This window comes from Periplaneta americana, chromosome 15 (genome assembly GCF_040183065.1).
Source record: "Periplaneta americana isolate PAMFEO1 chromosome 15, P.americana_PAMFEO1_priV1, whole genome shotgun sequence".
Lineage (NCBI taxonomy): Eukaryota > Metazoa > Arthropoda > Insecta > Blattodea > Blattidae > Periplaneta > Periplaneta americana.
Genome location: NC_091131.1, coordinates 40759079 through 40780798, shown reverse-complemented (window position 1 = coordinate 40780798; position 21720 = coordinate 40759079). Strand labels below are relative to the sequence as shown.

The 21720-nt window shown below is 36.6% G+C and overlaps 1 protein-coding gene across 2 annotated transcripts in view; it reads right to left on the bottom strand.

Annotated features, from left to right (window-relative positions):
* The window catches only part of LOC138714809 (glutathione S-transferase theta-1-like), a 57310-nt gene that overhangs the window by 17860 nt on the left and 17730 nt on the right, over nucleotides 1-21720 (bottom strand). The window contains exons 2-5 of one of the 2 annotated variants that reach the window (XM_069846960.1): nucleotides 16011-16098; nucleotides 14717-14867; nucleotides 3018-3198; nucleotides 1032-1169 (exon numbers count right to left, since the gene is read on the bottom strand). In XM_069846960.1, the coding sequence (XP_069703061.1) occupies nucleotides 1033-1169; nucleotides 3018-3198; nucleotides 14717-14867; nucleotides 16011-16098 (557 nt within the window). In that variant the 3' untranslated portion in view covers nucleotide 1032. Of the gene's footprint in view, nucleotides 1-1031; nucleotides 1170-3017; nucleotides 3199-8162; nucleotides 10496-14716; nucleotides 14868-16010; nucleotides 16099-21720 lie in introns of those variants that run through there. The other variant, XM_069846959.1, reaches the window with a different exon arrangement.

The following is a 21720-nucleotide window of genomic DNA, read 5'->3' as shown; positions in this document are numbered from 1 at the left end:
AATTACTTAATATTCTCTAACATCGCGTTCAGTACCAGTATGGAATTGTAGCTGAATGGATCTGATGGTGCTGGAAGGGCAAAAACGTTCATCAAAATAAAAGTGTATCACTAATTTATAAAGTCATCCCCTCAAATAAATATATTAAATTAAAGAATGGAACCATCTATTAGAACGTCTTGAATCATAATAACTTACTGAAACCAAAATGGCATTTAAAATGTTTATTTTAAGTCACAAAAATGGAACTGATATGGTTTATTTTCTTTTTATAGACAATTTTACCCCACCTTACAGTATCTACATATATTTTCAGTTTGTACACATAGGCCTAGTTTTAAATAAGATCTATCCTACTTAATTATATGTTACGTAATTTAAATGAACTTACTATTAATATGACGTAGGTGCGAAGAAATGAGCAAACACAATTTTACTGATAAAGAAATTTTAATTTCAATTAACGAAACAATATTGTATAATTTTATTTACAGTAGGTAACAACCACTAAATCTAGCACATTTTCATGGTTTCATTTGAGTGAAGTCATTAACTAGATTGTCTTTCATTTCTAAAGCATTTATAATAAGAGTGGAATATTTTAATATTATTAATTTTTTTTAGCAATTTATATGATCTTCTAGACTAGAGAAAATCTATCTCACTTTATTCACATTGCCCCACATTGTCCACATCGTGGAAGCCTAATATCTCATATCAAGAGAAATGACAGTTAAATAATTCCTTTGTACACTTTTTTTTTAATTTTCTGTTTATAGTGAAATTTATATTTAAAGACCTCCAAACAACGTCTCACATCCCAGCCATGATCGTACTCCCACTACATAAGGTTAATATATCAGATATCCACATAAAACAACAAATCACATTAAACTGACACCAGACAACCAGTACCGGTATGTACCACGTGGGATTCGATTGCAACTTCTATGTACCTAGCGTCAAAACTGTTGCTATCTACTTAAATTTAGCTATGTGGAAGAATGCAAACTTATTAATATGTCTGATGCCTTATAACTTTGATTTTGCAGCTATTTTCCCAACTGCTTTGTGTACTTCATCGTAATGTGGATTCAAATCATTTCGTACTCTTTCCAACCAGGCAGCTATTCTGGGGAAGTCCTTTCTCGCATCGTAGCCTGCCATTCCTAGAACAATTGCAATACAACGTGGTAAGTTATGTTGGTATTTGTTATAGTAAATGTCACAAATTATTCGGTACACTCCTTTTTGACTGTGGAAACATGCATTAATAAACAAATTGAATAGAAGTAGTGTAGCTAGTGAAATTTAAAAAAAGTGGATAATCAGGAGTTGTCTATATGTCTATCCTGAGTTCGAGGACATGTTGGTGTTCTGGGAAACGAAAGAGCTGACGAGTTGGCCAAATCAACAGCAAAATTAGACATACAGCCATTTTACAATCTGTGCCCTCTGGTTTTTGTTAAAAGTAAACTGAAAGATTATGTTGTTAAAGAATGGGACAAACAATGGAGGAATAGCACAACAGGTTCTTTAACTAGGGACTTATATTTACCGACCGTGCTCGACAGATTGGTACCTAACTTTGTTTTGACACAATTTCTGTCAGGTCATGGTAAATTCGGACAATATCTTGCTATATTCTGATTAAAATTACGTAAACTGTTAAGACATACTTACTTACTTACAAATGACTTTTAAGGAACCTGAAGGTTCATTGCCGCCCTCACATAAGCCCACCATCGGTCCCTATCCTGTGCAAGATTAATCCAGTCTCTATCATCATACCCCACCTCCCTCAAATCCATTTTAATATTATCCTCCCATCTACGTCTCGGCCTCCCTAAAGGCCTTTTTCCCTCTGGTCTCCCAACTAACACTCTATATGCATTTCTGGATTCGCCCATACGTGCTACATGCCCTGCCCATCTCAAACGTCTGGATTTAATATTCCTAATTATGTCAGGTGAAGAATACAATGCGTGCAGTTCTGTGTTGTGTAACTTTCTCCATTCTCCTGTAACTTCATCCCGCTTAGCCCCAAATATTTTCCTAAGCACCTTATTCTCAAACACCCTTAACCTATGTTCCTCTCTCAGAGTGAGAGTCCAAGTTTCACAACCATACAGAAGAACCGGTAATATAACTGTTTTATAAATTCTAACTTTCAGATTTTTGGACAGCAGACTGGATGATAAGAGCTTCTCAACCGAATAATAACACACATTTCCCATATTTATTCTGCGTTTAATTTCCTCCCGAGTGTCATATTTGTTACTGTTGCTCCAAGATATTTGAATTTTTCCACCTACTGTTAAGACATATAGATACATTATTTCAAATGTTTAAGAGTTGCACTCCTTGGTGATGACATGACACATTTTCTTGCGAAAAAGGCTTCAGAATACCAAAGCAACCTAATTCATCAATATAATTACAAACAGTAAAACATTAAATTAAGACATAGGGGAGAGTCGGGAGTATCAGACATCGGGTAGTTTCGGACAATGCGTTTCTTTCATCTACCACCATATGGTAGTACCTGAATGACATGGTTACGTTTCTCTATGCGGCATCACAGAAACGTAACCATGTCAATCAGGTACTATCATCGTGTGGTAGATGAAAGAAACTCACTGTCCGATACTACCCAACTCTCCCCTAAATAAACCAAACATCTGAAAGTAATCAGAACAAAATATCAGGATAAAAATGAGAGTACACTGACATAATAGGGAGAGAACTATATTCTTGAGATTGTTAGGATGTTATTGCAAGATTCAGAATCCTGATTGGCGTATCCTAGAAATGCTGTCAATTTCTTCAAGTTATACTGTATCATACTCGCATGTGTCATGTTGGATGCATTTTGAAATAGGTTCTGATGTTAATGGACGCTAATCTGTACAAAGTAACTGAAGCAATTCGGTCTACTCAGGATATTAGTTACATTTCTATTTCAATACAACCTAAATTCGGGCTGATAATAGAGAATTTGATGAAATTTTACTCACTTGGTTGTTCTACTTCACAGGCTCCCAACAAATCAGCAATGGAGATCTTGTCACCTGTCAGGTATGGTTTATCTTTGAGCCAAATATTCTCAATGAGACTCAATGTGTTTTTCATCCTTTTTTCTATTTTTTTCACCTTTTCTGGATCTGCTGGGATACCGGTTATTTTGGGTATCAGTAACTAGCAAACATGAAGGGAATTAAGGTGTTAGAAATTTGTTGAATAAAGTGACGAAAGAAAAGATTCTAATGAAACTAGACATTAGAAGACATTTGGTACAGTGCATATGGTCCAATGCTAAAAAAACGCCCAGAGACATGTCTACAGTATATTTGGTACAATGCATATGGTCCAACAATAAAAACGTCCAGAGATATTTCGTACAATTTCGGTACAGTTTATTTGGTACAATGCTTATGGTCCAATAAAAAAGTCCAAAGACATTTGTTACAGTATATTTGGTCTCTTGAAATATATACCGTGTACAGTATGTAGACGAACCAGTTGAAAAGAGAAAAACTCAAAATTTAAAGTCTTGAGAAAACTGCATTTTAAAGCAACATGTTGCTGTGAAAAATCCAATTAACATGCTCTAATTTGAAACTAATAATAATAATAATAATAATAATAATAATAATAATAATAATATCCTTTTGAGAAGATTAACTCCATATGTAGATGAAATTATTGGGGATCATCAGTGTGGTTTTAGGCGTAATAGATCGACTATTGATCAGATTTTTTGTATTCGACAGATATTGGAGAAAAAATGGGAGTATAAGGGTACAGTACATCAGTTATTCATAGATTTCAAAAAGGCGTATGACTCGGTTAAGAGAGAAGTTTTATATAATATTCTTACTGAATTTGGTATTCCCAACAAACTAGTTCGATTAATTAAAATGTGTCTTAGTGAAACTTACAGCAGAGTCCGTATAGGCCAGTTTCTATCTGATGCTTTTCCAATTCACTGCGGGCTAAAGCAGGGAGATGCACTATCACCTTTACTTTTTAACTTTGCTCTAGAATATGCCATTAGGAAAGTTCAGGATAACACAGAGGGTTTGGAATTGAACGGGTTACATCAGCTTCTTGTCTATGCGGATGACGTGAATATGTTAGGAGAAAATCCACAAACGATTAGGGAAAACGCGGAAATTCTACTTGAAGCAAGTAAAGAGATAGGGTTGGAAGTAAATCCCGAAAAGACAAAGTATATGATTATGTCATACGCGGAAATTCTACTTGAAGCAAGTAAAGAGATAGGGTTGGAAGTAAATCCCGAAAAGACAAAGTATATGATTATGTCACGTGATCAGAATATTGTACGAAATGGAACTATAAAAGTTGGAGATTTATCCTTCGTAGAGGTGGAAAAATTCAAATATCTTGGAGCAACAGTAACAAATATAAATAACACTCGGGAGGAAATTAAACACAGAATAAAGATGGGAAATGCCTATTATTATTCGGTTGAAAAGCTTTTGTCATCTAGTCTGCTGTCAAAAAATCTGAAAGTCAGAATTTATAAAACAGTTACATCACCAGTTGTTCTGTATGGCTGTGAAACTTGGACTCTCACTTTGAGAGAAGAACAGAGATTGAGGGTTTTTGAGAATAAGGTTCTTAGGAAAATATTTGAGGCTAAGAGGGATGAAGTTACAGGAGAATGGAGAAAGTTACACAACGCAGAGTTGCACGCATTGCATCCTTCACCTGACATAATTAGGAACATTAAATCCAGACGTTTGAGATGGGCAGGGCATGTAGCACGAATGTGCGAATCCAGAAATGCATATAGAGTGTTAGTTGGAGGCCAGAGGGGAAAAGACCTTTGGGGAGGCCGAGACGTAGATGGGAGGATAATATTAAAATGGATTTGAGGGAGGTGGGATATAATGGTAGAGACTGGATTAATCTTGCTCAGGATAGGGACCAATGGCGGGCTTATGTGAGGGCGGCAATGAACCTCCAGGTTCCTTAAAAGCCAGTAAGGAAGTAAGTAATAATAATAATAATAATAATAATAATAATAATAATATAATACAAATGTCTTTTAGACAACCCAGAGGTTCATTGTCACCCTCACTTAAGCCCGCCATCGGTCCCTATCCTGAGCAAGATTAATCCAGTCTCTACCATCATATCCCATTTCCCTCAAATCCATTTTAATATTATTCTCCCATCTACGTCTTGGCTTCCCCAAAGGTCTTTTTCCCTCCAGGCTCCCAACTAATACATAAAAATATTTAAATCATATTTCAGTAATAGAACCTAGGTAACTAAATTCATAATCAATATAGTAATATTCAAAATGTAAAATTAGGCGTGCCTCAAGTTACTGTTTTAGAGCCGATTTTATTTTTAATATAGGCCCTATATAAGCGACAATAACAATACTCGTTATGATGTAACATTGGTTTCAGTTTTTTGTGAAAAAAATTACTTCTCCCATATTATTTATGACTTAAAATTTCGTTTGTGAAACTCACTGAAACTGCATGTTTATATTTGTGTTTGTTGCCGACTGTTGTCAACTGGAGACAATGTGGCAACAGTACACATATTACATATATATTTATAAGAGAAACTATTAAACCAAATATTCTGGATCTTTTTCATATTAGACCATATGAATTGTACCAAATATCCTGGACCTTTTTCGACATTGAACTGTATGGATTGTACCAAATGTCACTCAATTTTTCTGTTTGTACCAAATGTCAATGGACTATTACTGCTATTGGACGATATGGATTGTACCAATTGTCCGATAATCAAACTAGAGAAATATTAGGTTAGTCTTACGTATAGTCTCTATACTAAAGATCTTGCCACACAGAATGGGGGCTACCACAGTGTTCTGCGATTCTAGTCTGCAGCAGGAAGAATGCTGAACGGTTATATGGCTTCAGCAAAATAAGTTACAACTGAATATTAGTAAGACTGTTTACATATTCTTTAACAATAGCAGCGATCAAAATTCTACTCCTATCAAAATAAATGATAAAGACATAATGGAAGTTAAAAATATAAAATTTCTAGGCATCTGGATTGACTCTGCTTTAACCTGGAACTGTCATGTTGAGAAAACTATACAAAAAAATTGAACCGCTATATATATATATATATATATATATATATGCTTTCAGAATTTTAAACAAAACAACCTCTAATGAAGTTCTCAGATCTATGTATTTTGGCTATATACATTCCTAGATTCAGTATGGCATACCATTATGGGGCGCAACAAGCAAAATTACGGACATTTTTAAGCTACAGAAGAAAATTATAAAAATTATGAAACAAGCACCTATAAGGTCGCAAAGTAAAGACATTTTTAGGGAACTCAAAATTCTGCCAGTACCTTGCATATACATTCTAGAAACAGTGTCTTTCATTCATAAAAACAAAGCAAAATTCAAATTGAATTCAGACTACCACATGTATCAAACAAGAACATCAAGTCATATCCATCTGGCCACTCATAGAATTACCACAAGTCTTAAAAGTATTTTACATAGAGGCATAAATATGTATAATAAAATTCCAAGCTCCATAATAAGTAGTAAACAAAAGAAGTTTAAAAGCATGGTCAACAGGTTGCTGCTGCATCATATGCCATATACTGTAGAGGAATTTATGTCTTTAGACCTTGCATGAAAGTGCCTACTAATGTGTAATTGTGAAGGCATATAGGTCGTCATTGCTGTTAACATTATTATTATTATTATTATTATTATTATTATTATTATTATTATCATTATTATTATTATTATTATTATTTTATTATTATTGTTATTATTATTGTTGTTGGTATCATTATTATTATTATTATTATTATTATTATTATTATTATTATTATTATTTTATCTTAGATACAGTTCTTCTTAAATCATGCCAGCAGATGTCCTGCAATAAAAAAGCTACAAATTCATAAATATATCTATAGTATAATCAGAAACTAGATTAAGACTTAGAAATAAGATTGACGAAGCCATGATTTGTAAAGATCTTTATGGTGAATAAAATACTATTACTCTTACACAATATTACATCATCTTCATCACATGTGCACCGTCCTACTGCAGTGGGCTAAAGATAACAAATTATTTCCGTAAGGTATTCATCTACCCTTAATTTTTAATTTTCTTTAAAAAATTTGATATTTTTATTTTTATGTCATCTGAAAGTTTGAACTTTATAGTATTTTTCATGTCATAACAAATCGAATTTGGCAGTCGAGTTTGACTGTATTATTTTTCATACCGTCAAGGAAACATAACAACGACGCCATTTCCTCATATTATTCTGTCGTGTTCCTTGGGGGTTAAGGATTTAGGAGGTTTATGAGAAAAGGAAGTGTCGATATTTGTGAATTTTATTGGGGAAATGAAATCAAATATCGGGTTTCTTATTTAATGATCGCGCCCCAAAATCTTTATTTTTGATCATTTTTACAGGTTTTTTTTTTTTTTACAATTGTGTTTTTGATTGTTTTGGGATTGTTTCAGATGTTACACCTGTTGTTGGCTTGTTTATCCATACTGGTTGGCGTACTTCCAGAGCCCTTTCTGTGATTTTCTTTTTCTTTTTATTGTCGATTTTTTTCTTCTTCTATTGTTTCCACTTGATATTGTTGATATGTTAGTGGTACATTGTATGTGAATTTTTTTGTTGGTCGTTTTGCCATGTCATCTGTAATATTTGTGCCAGCATGGTTTTTGTATTGTCCAGCTTCAGCATATGCTGAAGGTATTTCGTTGCCTGTCATTGTTGGTTGTGTTAGCAATGATGTGCCATATAAGCCTTTTTTCAAACCAAACATTTCTGTGTGTATTGGTCTGTGAATAGGATGAGGTAAATATTCTATTGTGCAGGTATTTGTTACAAATAATTTTGCATGATGTGGGATTAGGTTATTGTTTGTTGAGCTAACTACAGGTAGAAGTTTAGTAAGGATATTTGGTAAGGCGTATTTGAATGGTTCTGGACCTAGTCTTAATTGTTTTGTTACAACTTGATCACCTTGGAGCATAGGAATACAAATGCGTTTTGTATCTAGAGGAGTAGGAATTGTGGTTTTATCTTTTGCGGTTTGAGTGTGGAAGATATTAAGATAATAAAGGAGCACAAGTCCAATATAAAGAGTCATCTTCTTTATTTCTATTCCACGATAAGAAACAACCATTGTTACCAGGATAGAGAATCTTCATATTCTCCTGATCGTTCATGAGTTGTATTAACATTCTATTTTCTTTAACATAGTTTACAGGCCATTTTATAGTAGGTAACATATTTGGAGAACTTATGACACCAGCTGTTTGTATTTCCCCTTCAGGAAATAAACTATAATTAGTGTTTTCATTAACAACTTCATTGAATTGTTGATGCTGGTCTTGGTATACCAGTAACGGCAGGGAATTGTTGAATGCAATTATTTCGCCTGCGCCGCCTAGACCGGCTATACTTGTTAGTGGTATACCATGACCTATGCTTGTAGTGGCGCTTAGTGGCCTCCACCTGGAAGCGATGTTTTGGAACTGTTGTAATTGCTGACATGTAGCGTAGTGACAGAATAATTGGTTTGGAAGTAAATGCCAACCAGTTGAACATTCAGTGCCAGGTGTAGCTGATAATGTAGTAATGTTTGGGTCATTAGAAACGTAACAGCCAAATGTAGTTTTGAATTGAAATTTATCCCACATTGTTAGGTAATGTATGACGTCTTAGAAATTGTAAAATGTCACACTTGTGTGGTATTTTGAATCGTTCGTAACAGTCTCTTATAGGTGGTAATGTTTCGTCGTCAGTGGCTTGTTTATTGGTACACACGTCGATGTGTAGTCGTCCAGGTGACCCCTCTTTGGATTGTTCGTCGTCGGAGGACCAGTTGATTTGCTCACAATCGCCGTATATTGGTTGTTCTGTGCTGGGTTTGGATCGTTTGGGTTGTCCTCTGGAGCTGGGTCCGGCCTCGCTGTCATTGGGAGACCAAAGTTTTCTGCGAGGTCCTCTTCGTTCCTGTTCTGGTTGTTGATCCCGCTTGGGCGTCCAAACCGTACATTCGTATTTGGGGGGGTCTGTTGGTTGGAGTGACGTGGCAGTTTCCTCGTATTGTTGTCTTGTCTGAATGTCCTGTGTCTGGTCTGTCTGGTCGGTCTGTTGTGTCTGGATTGTCTCTTTTCTGGCTTTCTGAAAGTGTACATTCACTTTTACCACGGAATGTCATTTGTTCTGTGAAGTAGTATATGAACATTCTGTTTCTATACGCAGCTTCGTTCTCCGAACACCACTTCCATGTGGCATGGTTGGTTGTGATCATGAATGCAGTTCGGTTAATTTTTTTGGGTTCTTTCCACTTGACGTTTACTAGCGTTGGAGTTCCTTCGAATAGTAGTTTACATTTCTCGGCGAATGGGCCGGAAGTTATGAAAGGCTCCTCCCAGAGTGCAGAATAATGATTTTGGAGTTTTTGAAATCCGAACTCTCCATTGATCACTTCCTCCCATGTTGGTACACATTCTGAGATAGCTCTAGCTGTAACGCTTTTCCCGCTGTTGGAGATACCTTCAAGAACGAATGTGTTTTTTTTTTGGGTCGTTTCTGAGTAGCCATTTTTTCAGATCAAGTGCAAACATTATGGGATCAATCCTTTGTATATTTAGTATGTTTTCAACACGTGCTGCCTGGCATTACTGCAAATTGGACCGCCTAGGTCGATTGGAGTGTTACTTTTCTGATCGAGGTAGAATTGTAGTGTTTGTGTCATTACTTTATTTAGGTGTACGTTGTGTAGGTGTGGCATTAGTAGTTGTTGATAATTCTGTTCAATGTCTTCAATTGTAGTTATGTTGTCTCTTGTTATGATGTGGTATAGAATGTGACTGAAGTCTTTCATGGTGTTGTTACTGTGTGTTAGTTGGTGTTCAATGTCGAAAATAGGTCTATGTGGCCAGGTCCACATTATCTCCAACAGCGAGGTTCGGTTACTTACAATGTAAATAGGATTCTTCCATAAGTATGTGATATAGTTTTCCACACTACGACAAACTTGTGTTTTCACAGTGAACATAAGATTACTGTCTTTTTTAATTTGTTTGTTGATTTTTGTACGAAAGTTGTCTGTCCTTTGGTTACTTATGTGTAGTCCATGAATATGTGGTTCACCCAATGGGGTATTTTCAAGGACCCATAATGATGATTCTGTGTAGCTGTGAAATAGACTACGAAATATATTTTCCCATTCTCCTTGGAATGTTGAATCTGGAGGTTTTAGAAAGTTTATTGTACTGACAAGAGCATGTTCTTTAGTTAGCCAGGAGTCGACATAATTTGTATGTTCACTGAACCAACTTCTTAAATTTACACCTTCGAGCAGGTACCATTTTGGGTTTGCTTGCTCGTTGTAATTCTTACAGATCGAACAGTGGCTTGACATTCCGTGCAACTCGTTGTTTGAATGTTTCTGTTTGTTCTGTTGGAGTAGAATACCAGTTATGAATACACTGAATCCATGATTTTGCAAAAGCTGTATGTGTATTTGATATGAATGCATCAGTAAATATTAATAGTCGTCTGTCATTAATTACAAATGCTTCTACATCTTTGGCTTTATATATAATGTATGGTAACATGTCTATTAACGAATTAAGTTTCTCTGTAACAAAGTCTTGACCAAGAATGTCGCAAATGAGTATGTCTGTACAACTCTTACCGAGGAGTCGCACTAGAAAGCACCCTGTTAAAGACTCTAACAAAACTTTTAACAAACCGCCTTCAAGAATTAGTGGAACACAGCATCCCAGAAGAGCAGTTTGGATTTAGAGCTGGAAGGTCTACCATTCAAGCTGTCAAATGCCTCATGGAGGACATTGAAGAAGCCATCGAATCAAAAAGAGGAAAACTATATGCAGTATTTATAGACTTCACAAGAGCATTTGACTCGGTAAACAGAAGCATACTTCTGGACAAGCTGGAGAACACTACCGGGAATCACCACGTAGTGAACATAATAAGGGACATACTAGCCGAAAACTATGTAAGAGTGTGCGACAACATCACCACATCAAGACCCGTATTACAAACTGTAGGAGTCCTGCAAGGAGATCCCATCAGCCCACTACTATTTGACGTAGCAACACACGACATTATCCAGGCCATCTCTACTGACCAAGTGAAGATCTACTTATATGCAGATGACATCGCAATAGTATCACAACACCGAGACAAACTACAGGAAGCCTTCAATCGCCTAATAGAATGGTCTAAGAACAACAACCTGACTATAAACAAGAATAAGACTGTTGCGATGGCATTCCGAAGAGGAGGTAGACTGTCAACCCACGAAGACATTATATGCGACGATACAAAATTAGCCACTGTCAACAAGTTCAAATATCTGGGAGTGACCTTGCAAACTCGCGGAATGGTATTCGGAGCACACATCAGAGAGAGAGCTTCTGCGGCAATAACAGCAATGAGTGATATTAGGAACATAAGCCAACTCTCACTCACAACAGCAATGACCCTGTTCAAGCTCAAAATAACGCCAATAGCAACATATGGCTTGGAACTCATCTGGAATCACCTTAAAAAGAAAGACCTGAGGGAACTAGAGAAAGTAAAAGCAGTGTTTCTGAAAAGAGTTTTGAGTATATCCAAGTACACACTGTCACACTTGGCATACGAATTGGCAAGAGAGTCCTTCTACATCGAAGATCTACGATATGAGAAGATGCTGCCATCTTCTGCAGGTTATGACGAACTACTCCACGAGTTGAAGGAGAAGAAGCAAGAAATTTGGAGTGACTTCTACACCACGGACGCAATGACTTCCATAGACTGGACAAAAAGTGGTTATGAACTAAAGGTACGGTCACATGTCGCTCAGGGGCGTATTTTGCGGGCTACCGGCGGTAGCCCAAGGAAATTACAAAAGAAAAGGTTTATAATATAACATAATGTAATAATTTTGTATTATTAGTTTTACCATAGTAATTAAAATTAAAGTAATTGTTAGATATATTTTGTGTAATAATAGGGTCAGTGGTAGCCCAAACCCTTTAACCAGTACACGCCAGTGACGTCGCTACTTTTGCAGCGCTACTTTTATACTGCAGCTGCAAAAGTTGCGTGTCGTGTTCACACGTAAGCCAAAAGTAGCGTGCTGCACGCTACTTTTCGTGCTGCGCAACCCGAGTGCAGCAAAAGTTGCAACTGGTGGTTGCGAGTATGTTCACACGCAAGGCGCTACTTTTGCAGCCGCAGTCATGCTGCAGGTTTTCATCTCCGTGTTGACTTCTCAATATACATTTTGTGGTTATGTTCGCATTATTAAGAAACTCATGCGAAAGCTTCCTTATCTATTATTTGCTTTTCTGTCGTATCCAGTATTCAGAAATTGACATTATTTTTACTATAAAGCTTTTAAAAACGCCTATATACTTAAATGATAACCAACAGTATATTCACGTAATCAATGTTGGCAACCCTCCTGTTTGGAACTACGCTACGGAAAATTTAAAAAATGAATTATATCGTCAACTGTTATGCTCAGACTGTGTTGTGTATTTAATAACTGTTACAAATAATTTATTTTCGTCACATTTAACATTAAAATATATCCAAACAATAAAAGTATCATTGACACATTTGGGTGGTAACACTGGTTGCAACCGCAGCAAAAGTTTCAACAAAACAGATATCAAAAATGCTGCTGCTGCAACCCTGAGAACCCTGTTCACACGTCGCTACTTTTAAGTTGCGCGCAGCATGGAAAAGTAGCGGGCAGCAGGTTCGGCAGCCGCTACTTTTCGGGTTGCACTGTAGTTCACACGTCGCAGTGAAAGAGTTGCGCAGTTTTTTGTACTGCAGCGCTGCAAAAGTAGCGACGTGTGATCGTACCTTAAGGCATTCGGTAACCAGTTTCGCAGTGCATGGTTTCCATTATAAAGCATGTTCAGCAAAGAGGTATCACGAACCAAACTCAGATTGCGTATGTGATTGGTGCGGCAAACCGTGTGGTAGATATCACGTTCTACAGTGTAGCAACAGAAACATATCATTGACCGCGCTGAGCACAGAGTTATAAACACACTCCTGCACATTGTGCGATTTTCCTATTATTAATTATTCTGTCGTATACTTCAGCGCTCCACGATTGTGTACTGTTTGCAAATCACGTAAGCATAAGCATGAAAGTTTGGAGTTTGCAAACTTTCATATTAACGTCTTACGGTAATGTTTATGTCAGTGCTTATGTGAATCATTGTGAATGATCCCATTTGATAACCTGACCGCTAACTTCTGTGTTTATGTTACGGTTATGTTTAATTTTCATTGTGAATGGGCCTTTAAGGCCCATTCACAATGAAAATTAAACATAAACATAACGTAAGCATAAAACCTTGTGTCCATGTTATTTAATGAAAGCATTCACAATGAATTACATAAGCATAAACTTAACCTTAATCATAAGACTTTAACATGAAAGTTTGCAAACTCCAAACTTCCATGCTTATGTTTATGCGATTTGGAAACAGTACACAAGCGGAAAGCGTGTTTTCACTTTTTGTTTAACATCTCATGGGCTTTGCCTACAGGCAATATTTTGATCTATTGGCCATGATGATAGCTAGACGCGCAACATGGAATCATATGACGAAAAGTTGATTATTTTACATCTCCGTTTCTTTGATTTCAAGTATTGAAAGCCATATACTGATGCCATTGTAGTTATTAGAAACATAAATTGAATAGCTACATCGTCAGTCATTGTACAATTCTCCATTTTTATGTAATAGATTCTGTAGTTTTGTTGATTCGGTATGTTTGTTTCCACACACGTGTTATGTTTACGTTATGTTTAATTTTCATTGTGAATGGGCCTTGGCTGCTTAAGTTTGTGGCATATGTTTATGTGCTTATGTTAATGTTTATGTTATGTTTAATTTTCATTGTGAATGAGCCTTTATTCTCGATGTTCAGTCAGCATTTTACAACATTAATGTTAACGCAAATGACACTTAGAATTGAGATATTTGCATCATTCTTGCACCAAAATGAAGCTGATTAATGTAGCTAAGTTCCAAATTACAAACAATAACCTACTGCTTAAGAAAGTTAATTTAAAATTTTCAAGATCTTAAATTTTTATTTTCGTGTTTGAAATTTTCAAAAAATAAAATTTCATTTTTCCTTACTGGGATAAGATAGGGTAAAACTGTAGTCACAGCTTATTCTGTGTTCTTTTAGGAGTAAGACAGTGAAAGAAAATTTGTTCTAACATAATTGCAAATTTTTCTCTCTTAAATTAACTTAAGAACAAAAAAGTATTTATGACATAGGCCTACCAGAGCTATTGGTTCCACTACTACCCTTTGTTACAGGAAAGAAAAAATTGATTGTGGAACCTTGGTTCCAAAGATTTCTGACGTAAATACGTCTTGCATTAAAATTATTTTTTAGGGAATTAAATATAAATTACTGTTTATGTTGCCTTCTTTTTCCAACCTTCATTTTCAATTGTAACATGAGTTGAAAATGTTAATTTAATGTGACTTAGTAACCAGGATCTAATGATATTACAAGCCTGTATTCCAGCCAGACAATAACTAGTACTACCAGTATATTAAATGTATTTAAAAAATACGATCTCTCCCACCTTTGATAAAATTCGATACAAAAACAAACTCACCTTAATTTGAACGAACATAGCACAACTAGCTCTTGTGTCCAGGTGTTGCCATTCCAAATACTCGTCCACTCTTGCTTGCTGTTTGCTATCCTTGGGGTACCAGTGATCAGGGACATTTCTCTCTCGGCAGAGGTAGCGTAGTATTCCCACACTATGAAGCATATTTTCCACAAGATAAGGTAAAACAGTGTACTTACATGTACACAGATGATACCACAGTTGATTGATTGTTTGGTTACTTGCCAATATCTCTAACTAAGATCCCATATACTGTCAAATATTTTTGAACTCCTGATAAAGTGTTCGAATTAAATTTTTGGACTAAGAAGAAAAAAGATTAAAATGTGCTCTAACTATTAAATATCTCACCACCACCACCACCATCATTAATCATCATCATAATCATCATCATCATAATTATCATCATCAAATTGTCACGGAATTCGGCCTGTCTCATCCAAAAGTTCCTCCGGAGGATACCCTTGATCTTTTTCTAACCTGTGGTCTGTATTTGATAATTAACTGCAGAATTTTGTCTCTGCCTATTCTCCATACAGACTGGATCCAGATATTTCTTTATTTCTTTCAAAATCGTTGTACAGGTATACAGGGTGTAAGGGGTATAAGTGCTTTATTTTAACTGATGATTATTCATGTCATAAAGAATAATCCATGGTCTTCCCTCAAGCTTGCGAGTCAAGATCGTAGTCATGCCTTTAGAGGCCTTTTGCCACAAGCCTCACTATTCGCACTGCTCTCTCCATACTGAACTTAATATATGGAAGGATCGAAGTGGAGAATTCTAGTATAATGCATGCATATTGTGGGATGAGCGGGGAATATTAATTCCTAGCAAGGAAAATATAAATTCATTCAATGCAAGTCAAGGGAGAGCTTTCACGAGGGGGAATGTCCCCCCAATATCATGTCAGTTTAAACCCTGCCTACCCTGACACTGTCGAATCCCATGAAAAAAAAGAGAGAAGGCATTTGGAATTCCGAATTAATTATCCTAACATGTTGATAGGTGAAAAAAATGACTTAGCAGGAATTAATTTTTTTGACACAGAAGAAAAATAGCCAATGAATTTTATTAAAGTCTTCTCATTTAGAGGCTGTTTTTTATTTTTTTGCCGTAAATCTGCGTCATAGAACTTGTGACATTCTCCTAAAGGATTGCATTCTAAAATCAATGGTCTTAGCTGTGTACGAACCTACGATCTTAAGATTAACTAGGGTGGTAGCTACTCAATGGCTAAAAATGAGTTGTAAAAGATTTGTACAAAGTACTCACCTTTCTCTCAAGATGAATCCATTATCATCAATTATTGGTACCTTCTTAAATGGATTAAGTTTTTCATATACCTCAGACGTATGTTCTCCTGCCAATGAAATGCAGCATCGTAATTAATTAAGATGTATTTTTATATCATTCCTAATTAATTTATAATTTGCGTAATGACCGTTTTTATAACATACACACATATCATGGAATATATTTTTATTTCAAAACGCCTAATAGTTTTCCTAAATTTGTTTCATAATAATATACCTAAGATAAAGTAACCATTTCTTCGTGATACGAATGAATGAATATATTTGTCTTTAAGCAATATACCTTTTGGTGAGGTGGCACTTCACATTATTATTATACAGTGCTGTCTCCCTATTTTACGCATTTCGTACAAGTCATTTAGGTCATTACTTATTTTTAATTTATTATTGCAATTCTTCCACTACTTTACTCCTTACCCAGTATTATACCAAAAATATTATACTTCTGATTCTTGACCTTCCTCCTGTATGGCACATTTCCCCTTACTTCTCATCTCTATTTGCACTTTTTTACTGCTATCTTTTCCACATTACTACGGTACTTTATTTTAGGTCTTAGTTTTCTTTTCTCACGATTTATTTCCCCTCCGCACCATTTCCTTAAGTTATACTGCTTTTTCACCTTGTTTTTCCCTCTTTCTTCATCACTGCTTCCTGAACTATCTCCTACTTGCATTACTCTACTTCTCATCAGCCCCGATTTAGATCTTAGTTCCTTCACCCGCTTCAGAATTGCTCCCATCTGATGTCCACTATTTCCATTCGATTGCACTTAAGTTATGTTCTGCTGTGCTTGCTGAATACCAGTTCGTGTCACTCCTATTTCTTCTTCAGATGTCGTCACTGCCTGCATTCCGGAAATTTTCGCTGAGTTTAACACGTTTACACTTGACTCACTGCTCTCGCGTACACTCACCATACTCGTGTCACTAACCTCGCCTTTAGATACGATATTCTTGATTTTTTCTTTCAAAAATTTTCTGTTCCTTTCCCTTTCTTCTGAGCCTACAATTTGGTCCTTTAACATTACTAGACACTCCTCTACATTAAAAACCAAATTGTTTATCTTAATTTTGTCCTTGATAAGTTTCGCGAATTGCCCATTCCTCCATGCTATTTTAAGAACAGGGATTTAGGAGGAGAAATTGTTCTTTTTTTTTTCTCTCCCTTTTTCTCTACCTCCTTCGTTCTGAACATTACTGACAGTACCATTGTTAGCGACAAGGTTAGGTAATATCTGATGAGCAGATACATATAGTAATCTAAATTATTAGTGATAAGGCTTATTAATATTTTTAAATATACTCTCGTCAGGATTAAGTTGTTATTTAGAAGTATTTTGAAATATATTATCATTTGAATTATGTTGTGCCTTATCAATATTTTCAAATATATTGACGTTAGTATTAGATACTGTTATTTTATTTGTTTTTTTCTTCTTTTTCTGGTTACACATCTTGCAGATACGAAGGTTAGGTTAGTTTAGGTTTTATCACCGCCAAGTCCGCGCATGCGCAGTTATCTCACAGTCAAACTGTTCCTGTCGCGAGCCGCAAGTGACAAAACTTGTTAGTTTAAACATAAAATTTAATTTAATTCTCCATATACTAATTTAAATTATATATTGTTATTGTATTTAATAAATAATTTGTAAATTTAAACATAAACTGTTTCATTTACAAATTACTCGTATGTAATACAACATGTTAGGCTGTGTGACGAGGTATTTTCTCTAGACCAACAATAAAACGGCAACGCGGTCATAATTGCGTAGTTCAGGCTTTGGTGAACATTAACCGCAAATTTACTGTCATTCATTTGAATGATATTCCCAGAACCACAACTTTTTTTTTTTTTCCTTTACTTCATTGTGATAACCTACTATAGGGAAGACCAAGTAACTTGATACCCTAAGGGTGAAACCTAACCATTTTTCCCCCATTACTACAAATGCTAGTGGATTATGGTGATTTTCTAGTTTGAAGGTTGAATTTTCTTTTGCCAACTTCGTTTCGAATTTCGATACTGACAAATACTATAAATGGTAGTGATTTTGTAACTGGTATGTTGGCAGCTGAGGCAAATATCGACAATATTTGCCGGTACTGGAGTTCCATGAAATTAAAATTGTACTAGATTTCTCAGCCGGTTACTGGAAGATAGTGAAATTCGAACTTATTAATAATTAATTAATATTAGGGTATAATCCAACGAGCTAGATACTATAGAGAGGACAAAGATCTCAGAAAGTTGAAGACAATTGAACATTGGTCCGCCATGTTTCGGTTAGTCAAAACAAAGGGGCGTGGCTCGGATGTTGTAGGAAATGACTGTGATGAAGTTAGTAGTATTGTGAATTGAGTTACATATTAAGACTATGTTAATGAGTAAAAAGTAAAATACACACAAAACTTTAAGTTTTATAACAGCTGTAGGCCTATGTTTTATTAGTTTCACTAAATATAGCCCAGATATTAAATGACAAGCTATACTCGATGCAACCAAAGCAAAGCACCTAAAGACGGATGAATTTAATCGGCAGAAGAAAAATAAATAATTTTTTGACTTCGTCACAAATTTAATTACCTTACAGCTAGTCTAACCTAATATGAAATCATGTAATTCAGTGCTCACCAGGTGATTTCAAGAGAGACGACGTATGTAACTAATAGGAGTAAAATATAGGAAAGGTAGTGGCGAAAATTAAAAAAAATATCCAGTAATTAAGTTATTGAGAAAAATTCATTTGAAATTGGAATTAACACAGAGAACTTTTGAAAACTGAAATTATTAAAACTACAAATAATCTCTTAGCATGCAACATAATAATTAAAGAATGACACTAATAGAAAGTTACTCATGATCATAACTCACCACATTTATTGAAACGATAAGATATTTACGATTAACATTGTTATCAGAAACAACAGGAACCACAGCTAGGTACACTTCTTTTCGCGTGATGGAGACATCGTGTAATCTAATATAATTTGAAACAAGCATTGATCTCACACGTGTCTCGCAACTAAGCAGAGGCTTTTGCAGAATAAAACTGTTCTTACATTATTTTGAACAATAATGACAAAATGTGTGTGATGCAAGTGCTAACTTTCCTCTTTGGTAACAAAAAGAGCCCTAACGCATTAATAAAAAGAAAATTGGAGTAGGCCCTATAAACACAATAAATACTAAACTCTTGATGGTACAAACTTATTAATACAGATATTTCGCTTATGCTCAGTCCGTCTTATCTTATAATTCTCTGCGGCCATGGTACCTGTATTGAGAGGGTTTAATTATCCAGCAACGAATATTATGATTTACGGTACATTTCATTTAAATCCGAGGGAATGAGACATTTTTGGAAATTTTAAAGTCTTAATTATTACTTTTTCATTTATAAATCAATTTTTTACAAAACCTATAGCGAAATGTTTAAATTAAATATTGATGTATCTGAAAAATATAATACATGTACCAACTCGTTACAGTGTACCTTTGATAAGCACTCCTTGCGGAGGCTGGCGGTACTAAAGACGCCATGTTTTTTAGGGAACGATCCATAGTACTGTTGGCCTCCGCAGGGAGCGCTTATCAGAGGTCTTTAGCCTCTCTATAGTATCTAACTCGTTGGTATAATCCAATAAACTGTTGCCAAGGCGAACTGTCATGGCGGACGCGCGCAAGGCTACTACGTAAATCAAATTAAGCATGTATGCATGGGAGCCAACACTACACTCCTTAGCGATAGCGATGAGAGAAAAGCTGCCATCATGTATTTGAAAAGGTAATAAGTTGTAACTGTATTAAATCGTGGACGTAGTTTACAGACAGAACACCAGAGTCGCAATGACACTATGCTTACAGCTCAAGATACCCGTACGGCAAAGAACTGTACAACAAACAAATTATTACCCGGGTTCGAACCCCGAATAAATGCAATCCCAAAAAATATGTATGAGTATGACAGAAATGTACATTGTTGCAAAACCAGATCATATAATCCCCAATGACAGGAAAGGAAATACACTGAGAGCACATAGAGTGGACTGAGAGGACAGAGAATGGACTGAAAGAACACTGCGTGGACTGAGAAGACATAAAGTGGACTAAGAATTCAGACAGGGGAATATGAGTACAGAGAGAGTACTGGTTTGACTGTGAGTGAACTGAGAGGAAGCAGATAGGACTGAGAGGACAGAGAGTGGACTGAGTGCACATAGAGTGGACTGAGAGGACAGAGAGAGGAGTCCAAGCTCAGAGAGGGGACTCAGTGGGCAGAAAATGGACTCAGAGGACAGAGAGTGGACTGAGAGGAACCACATTGGACTAAGATGAGAGAGAGAGAGTGGACGGAGAAGAAAGAGTGGCCTCACAGGACATTGAGTGGACTGAGAGGACATAGAGTAGAGTGACAATTCAGAGAGTGAACTGGTGGGACTGTGAGCGGACAGAGAAGAACCAGATATGACTGAGAGGAGAGAGAGAGTGGGCCCAGAGCACATAGAGTGGACTAAGAGCACATAGAGTGGACTGAGAGGACATAGAGTGGACTGAGAGCATACAGAGTGGATTTAGAGCACATTGAGTGGACTCAGAGGACATAGAGTGGACTAAGAGGACATAGAGAGGACTGAGAGGACATAGAGTGGACTGAGAGGACAGGGAGTAAACTAAGAGGACATTGTGTGGACTGAGAAGACAGGGGGTGGACTGAGAAGACAGGGAGTGGACTGTGAAGACAGGGAGTGGACTGGGAGGACATAGAGTGGACTGAAGGGACATAGAGTGGACTGAGAAGACAGGGAGTAGACTAAGAGGACATAGAGTGGACTGACAAGTCAGGGAGTGGACTGAGAGAACATAGATTGGACTGAGAAAGCAGGGAGTGGACTGAGAGGACATAGAGGGAACTAAGAGGACATAGAGTGGACTGAGAACACAGGGAGAGGACTGAGAGGACATAGAGTGGACTGAGAACACAGGGAGTGTGTTCTGAGAGGACATACTGTGGACTGAGAAGACGGAGTGGACTCAGACGACATAGAGTGGACTGAGAAGACTGGGAGTGGACTGAGAGGACATAGAGTGGACTAAAAGGACATAGAGTGGATTGAGAAGACAGGGAGTGGACTGAGAGTACATAGAGTGGAATGAGAAGACATGGAGTGGACTGAGAGGACATAGAGTGGACTGAGAAGACATAGAGTGGACTGAGAACACAGGGAGTGGACTAAGAGGGCATAGACTGGACTGCGAAGACAGCGAGTGGACTGAGAGGACATAGAGTGGACTGAGAGTGAACAGAGAAGACATAGAGTGGACTGAGAGTGAACATAGTAGACATAGAGTGGACTGAAAAGACTGGGAGTGGACTCAGAGGACATAGAGTGGACTGAGAATTCAGGGCGTGGACTGAGAGGAAACAGAGTGGACGGAGAGGACATAGAGTGGACTGAGAGGTCAGGGAGTAGACTGAGAGTACATTGAGTGGACTGAGAACACAGGGAGTGGACTGAGAAGACTTAGAGTGGACTGAGAAGACGGGGAGTGGACTGAGAGGACATGGAGTGTACTGAGAAGACAGGGAGTGGACTCAGACGACATAGAGGGGACTGAGAGTACATAGAGTGGACTAAAAGGACGTAGAGTGGATTGAGAAGACAGGG